The 6,475-nt window shown below is 36.8% G+C and overlaps 1 protein-coding gene across 1 annotated transcript in view; it reads left to right on the top strand.

The window, feature by feature from the left end:
• The window catches only part of GYG2 (glycogenin 2), a 10,628-nt gene extending 4,413 nt beyond the window's left edge, over positions 1-6,215 (top strand). The window contains 5 exon segments of the mRNA XM_009331295.1: positions 1-16; positions 726-948; positions 2,118-2,258; positions 3,994-4,104; positions 6,028-6,215. The exon segment at positions 1-16 is cut by the window's left edge and continues 19 nt beyond it. Of these exon segments, the coding sequence (XP_009329570.1) occupies positions 1-16; positions 726-948; positions 2,118-2,258; positions 3,994-4,104; positions 6,028-6,189 (653 nt within the window). The 3' untranslated portion in view covers positions 6,190-6,215.
• The last annotated feature ends 260 nt before the right edge of the window (positions 6,216-6,475 follow it).

The following is a 6,475-nucleotide window of genomic DNA, read 5'->3' as shown; positions in this document are numbered from 1 at the left end:
TTCCTGCTTTCAATCAGTAAGTAGTAACACTTCTGACTGACTGTAAACCTCTGTAGTTTGTTAACAGGTTCTGACAGCTTTACTTTGAAAGTTGTTGCCTTCTTTTCCAGTCAGTTCTATGGGAAACAGTTGGGGTTTTTTTTTTCTATTTTTTAAACCATTTCTTAGGTTCTTCCATGAAGCGAAATTTGTGCTAGTAATTATATGACTTCAGACAACGCCGTTAGAGAAACTTTTCTGGCAGAAGGCATGCTGGATTTAGGGTGTCATGAATTACTGTTCAGTTGCACAAAACACTCTCACTGGATGGTGAACTTGGGACGATGAATTTATTAGTAATTTTTAATATGGGATCAGTAACAACGAATCTTGCTGATTCAATGTTTGAAGTGGTATTTATTTGTTTGTGAACAGAGTATGCAGGAGGACTGGAAATGGTACTGCACAAGCCTGTCATTTTTCTTCATGAACTTTTCTACTAGAATCAGCAGCTGGAAGCAAATGGCAATGCAGCCTTTTGTTTTCTGTATGCTAAACAAGATACCTTAACCTAATAAGACAGAAAAAATATTTTTTTATATATATATATACACTCATACTGAATGTGTTGCTGTTGCAAAATGTCGAAATTACCTCACCAGTGAGAGTAAGCATGTTTCTTTAGCAGTTTATATAGGCTAAAAAAATATAATTAATGTATAGACCTGTATGTTTAATCTTTGCAGCTTTGGTAGAGATGCCAAAGTTGTTCACTTCTTGGGAGCGACAAAGCCCTGGAACTACAAATACAACCTCCAAACAAAGAGAGTTATGGAGGATGGCACCACGTCTGGATCTTTTCATCAGCTGTCATTTCTTGCCCTCTGGTGGAATATATACAGTGCCAGTATATTGCCTTTGTTAGAAAAACTTCAAAAGATGGAAGAATCAGAATCTGAGGAATGCAAGGTAACTAATAAGGAGTTAGTGGGAATATGCTGGAATCACAAGAAAAATTCTGAAAATTATGTGTTTGCTAGAGGAAGGAATTACATGAAAAACCATAATACCTGTTGATTGGTAGTAGCAGTGATTGCTTCTAGAAGCATCTAAACTAGCAGTTTAGGAAGGATTTTTAGTACTATTGGCTTTCCAAAGATTTGTCCCAGCCCCCTTCTTAATGGCTGAAGAGTTTGTATGGGAATGTATGTGTACAGATTCTGCAAATTAAACACAAAGTACGATACAAATTAGCCAGAGAAGGTGATAATCTGGCTATGAAACAAACAGACTTTTGACTTTTTGAAGCTAAGTTGATGTAGACCATCAAACTAGTCCTTGAACTATAGTAAAATTTACCTTTTCAGAACTGCATTATAACTTGTTTTGAGGGTCATAACAAATAAATCGGATTTGCAAAGGCAGTGTTAATTACATTTAGGATGTTATATTCAGTACTCATATGTCATCAAGCATTTACTGAGCTCTTTATGCTTTTTCTTTTTTCCTTCAAAGGAAGTACAGCAATGTATGGTTTCCATGGATAGAATAATAAATCTGTTGATAAATAGATGATTTCTTGGAGACCAGCAGCATAGAGTAATGAGTAGGAGAAGTACGATTTTTAATTTTGTATCCAGACGTGACAGTTTAGATCACTTTTATGCATATATAAATATTTTCTTAGTCTAACATTAAAAAAACATTACTACTATCATTGAACTAATTGCATAGTCCCATAATATCAGTTGGACAATTACTGTCAAAGCCCCAGAGAGGAATTTGGTTTGTTAACCTTATGACAAATTGGAAAGCAGAGGAAGGAATGGGTAATTTTTGATCTCTCACTTTAACGTGCTTTAATTTTTAAGAAATTGTACAGTAAAGAAATATTTCAGCCACGGTAACATGAAGGTGGAAATACCCGTTAGATTTACGTCCTGATGATGCTGGCATACTCATGAGTGCAAAAATCTAAATTGCAACGTGCTCTGAATCTGGGACCACAAACTTTTTTGAATTTATTAACTTACTCCTTTAATGCTGAGATCCCTGTAAGGAGGTGAAACTGTTGTAAATAAGAGATTAATTTCCTGCAAAACTGCATTTCAGTGGTGAGGTGTTCTTGTTTTTGTTAGCACACTTTCAATGGAGTTGAAATTACACTGAAAAAGGTCAGTCCTTCTGTGGCCAATTCGCAGCAAATGCCTGTGCTTCCAGAGCAGACACATGAAATATATCCTGCGGCATGTTCACCTGAGGAGCACGCTTTCAAAGCTGTAAGTATGTTGTATACTACTATATGCAGCAACAAAGTAAAATGATACACTAAAATGAGGGGGTTTTTTTAAATTATGCTTCTGATCTGGGAGATTATATAATCTTCAATTTAGCTGTAGCTATTGAATTTTCTTGCTAGCATCAGAAATAGTCTAAATAATATTTATTTTCTTTAATCTCTAGTCACACATGCATGATGTGTCTGGAGGTATAGAGAGTTTGCATTGAATTTTACAAAGAGATTGCTTATTGAAAGTTGTTAGGTACTTAGTAAAGTGTAATATAAAAAAAAATTGTTACCAAAGTAATCTTTTGAATATTAATACTCTTGTGAATTAATTTATTTGAAGCTAGAATCCTTTCTGTCACTCCTCTGTAGAAATCATTGGTTTTTTTCCAGAAGTGTTGACTCGGAAAACTGTTCCCCAAATTTCGGTGATTTGGGCAACAGGGAGTGTCTTAAAAGAATCCACTGGTGAACATTGCAGGGGTCCTGGTTCTTTTGTCACTCTTCCTGTGTTTGAGTGTTTGTATTTGGGTGTTTCTGTTGCACTGACTCCCCTTATTTTCTGCAGGAATTAAGTTGGACATAATAGCACAATGTTTTGCAGGTGAAGGTCATTACATGTTGTATGATAAACCATGCTACAGCAAGGTACAATTGGGAGAAAGTAAAATTAATGTTCTGATGTCATCTGGTATTGTAACTTGTGGGCTATTCTCTAGTAAGACAAAGAGAGTTTTTATTATGTTCAGTGCTTCATCCCTTTAGACTATAGTTACTCCATAAAGTAAAACTGTAGTCTTCCTTCCTTTCTTTTCCACCCTGAGTGTGGAGGAGCTGAAGGAAAATTGCAAACCTTCCAGCTCTATAATTTAAGAATAATTTATTTGCAAAGGATGTGTTATCTTGTGTGCCTCGTGCATCTGACTCCATTGGAAATGCTCAAACCAAATAGGGACACGTTTTCAAGATGTTTGTTTGGGGTAAAAAATCATAATGTTCACTTAAAGTAGTGTCATTCAAATTTAAATTTATTTTATTTTTTTAATTACTAGGATTGGTTTATCAGAAGATGATATTAATTAAAAATTAATAGCCTGACTGTCTTCTTACTTGGGAATACCATCATTCCACTTCTTGTTGCTTACCTTCAGTAGTCTTGTGGGATTGTTCTGGTGGGAGGGACTTCAGAATGGGGTCTGTCTACTCATTTATGTTTTGATATCTGGCAAAGGCAAATATTTGGGACAGTATTTTTTGGGCAATCCATTTTACCTCTGTTTTGGAACTCATTGTTCTGTTCTCATTCTATACATATAAAAAGCTCATGAGTTACAGAGCAAGCTGTTATCCTAAAATGAGATTTTTCTCGTTGAAGTTTCACCTCATGAATGGTAGGCATCTACTGTAAGCTAGCTTTCCGGGCTGTTTCTGTAGTCTCTGAAGAATGACAGCCATTCTTGAACCTATTTTAGGATGAGATGAGCTGCCCTCTGGAGGTACTTATCCTAGGTTGATTATAGTAGGAGCTTAGATTCAATGCCATTTTGATAGCTAAAGCTGGCGGAGATGAATTTTGTCCTTGGTGATAATGTGTTTCGTTCCTTTTCCTCCCATCCCCTGCTTCCCCCTACCCCAAGACTGAAATCGATTTGTATTGTATGAATTCTCATGATAAGGAAACTATGAAAAAATATTCTCCTAATACAGCCACTGAGGTTTTATTTTAGCAACCTGTATGTGAAGTTGAACAAAGCGGTTCTAACGTCCATCTCTCTGAGCCTGGCAGATCTTCAGAACAACTTCTATTTCATCCTGCGTTTCAGGAAACCTCAGAACTGGTACATGTAGCTTTCTGCATTGTACATCTGTTGGTAATTGCATGCATGCCTTTGCTGCCAACATTATTTTGGGAAATCTCAACTAATTATGATGCAATGTGCAAATAAATTCTTGAAACTTTTAGCTGTGTAATTCCTTAACTGCTTCCAGTACTGGGGTGTGATCCCTTTCTATCAATTATACTTCTAGTTTTTAAATGTATATTTTCCTGTGCTAGCCCCCAAGTAACAAATGCACGGTGTTAATTTTAGCTCTCCAATACTAATACAAACAAAGCTGTTAGGGTTTTTTTGTTCTTTTTTTTTTTTTTTTAACCTGCTGAAGTGATGTTTCCAAGCAAGTGGAAAATGAGTGTACGGTGAGTCAGGCAAGAAGCCTAAGCTACTAGGCTTTCCTTTGTGGTCTTGCACTGCGTTTATCTGTGGGCAGTGTGACAGGAGTGCCAGACTTGGCGTTGATGGAGGTGACAGACTGTCAAGGAGTTTGTATCATGTAAGGTACACAACACAGCCATATTCCTAATGAGGCCTTTTGTATGATTGTGAAGCACTATGGTGAAATGCTTTAAGACTGAGCAACAAAACTGCAGGTGAAACTGTAGCTCCTGTGCAGCCAGGGGTGTTTGCGCCCTAGCTAAAATTCTTAATTTCTAAAACCATCATGATTCCTGTCTTCTTGTTAATGGCATCCAAAGCTGTTGATAAGGCTTGCCAATGGTAAAGAAGGGAATCTTCATGCATTACTGCAGTTATGCGTATACAAAGCCTGAAAATTAAATACCAAGTATTGTTGCATATTTGCTTATGTAGGGAGCAGGCATGCTCTTCAGAGTATTTATTCATGTTTAAAGTCACGTAGAGAGCGTGACCCAGGTGGGGTACATATGGAAGGATGCACTTGCCTAAGCATACAGTGTCATGCTGGCTGTTTGAAATACCTTACCTGGTCTGTAGGTGCAGGTCTTGCACAAGTCCTGCCTTATCTGCCCCAAGTTGGCAGATGTAATGGATATTCCAGGGCATTTAGGCAGTTTAAGCCACTGATTCCTGCCCATTAAGTTCTATTCTGAAACATTTCTGTATTGAATTTGTGAGGGCTTCACTGGAAGGCCGTTCTGGTTGATTTCAGTTTTGAAAAACATGAGATGAGTTGTTTGCCTTGGAGCCTCTTGGAGTAGTACTGAAAGCAGGTTTTCAGTAGCTGCCTTGCTTAGTCCTTGCTATATTTCATCTTTATTACTGGTTATAATTGTTGGGATGTTCTGGTTTTACTGGCATTAGTCAATCACGGACACAGTTTTTCTTTTATGTGGTTGAAATTATCACTAATAATGTGTCTTGCATTTGTGCACCTATGACAACTTAATCTTGAACCAGGATTCACAATTCTGGGCCGTCATTCAAAATGAAGTAGTTATTGGTATAATGAATAGTGTCAATCTTTTGAATTAATTTATATGGGTAATGTGTCTCACATCGGCTAAATAATACTGATCTCACTGGACATCAGGTAAAACAAATGACCAGAAATTATAGGAACTTATGTTCACATGAAAGCCTGTTGAAGACAAAATTTGCACAGATACTTGGTTACACTTTATTGTAGGAGATAATTGTTCATTCTACTCTGAACAAGCCATATTTGTAATATTCTCATTGTGTTGTTGCTGAGTGTGTCAAGGTCTGAGTAAAGACAAGTAAAATAAATGTTCGGTATGTTCAAAGATGCTATGACAAGTAGTAAAAGCATGGGAAAATGAGATCACATTATCAAAACAAGAATGAATGTTTGAATACTGTTTGGTTTATTGTTTTAACTGGGACTATACAAAGCAGAAGTTTGACATTTAAGGTTTAACTTCACAGCACTGAAATGAGAATAACCAAATGACTGTTTTCCCACTGTTCTGCTTCTTCCCACAGAACGAGGTTGCACATTCTGTTTCAGAGCTGTCTATTCACTTCAAGCCAGAAGAACCAAGTCCAGAAGATGAACGGAGGAAATGGGAGGAAGGACGTATGGACTATATGGGGAAAGATGCTTTTGAACATATCAAAAAGAAATTGGATGCATTTTTACATTAAGATGGAGCGTCCTGTAACGGCCATCACGATCTATGTTTCTTCTATAAATGAAATCCTTGGATACTTGGCTATCTCCATAGTTTATCTGACACCAAAGTTAGAGGTAGATATAGATCCTCATATATTTTGAGGGAAGATTAACAGATACAGACTCTTGTTTTATAACTGTTAAGTGTGCCTCATCTTTATTGTTTTGTATGTCTCATCTTCATTGTTCTCCCACAGTGCCTTCTGAAGTATAATGAACGATACCCTCTGAGTTTGAACTCTCATATTTATCCCTCTT

The sequence above is a fragment of the Pygoscelis adeliae genome, unplaced genomic scaffold (assembly GCF_000699105.1).
Source record: "Pygoscelis adeliae isolate BGI_AS28 unplaced genomic scaffold, ASM69910v1 Scaffold149, whole genome shotgun sequence".
Lineage (NCBI taxonomy): Eukaryota > Metazoa > Chordata > Aves > Sphenisciformes > Spheniscidae > Pygoscelis > Pygoscelis adeliae.
This window is presented reverse-complemented; position numbering and strand designations above follow the sequence as displayed.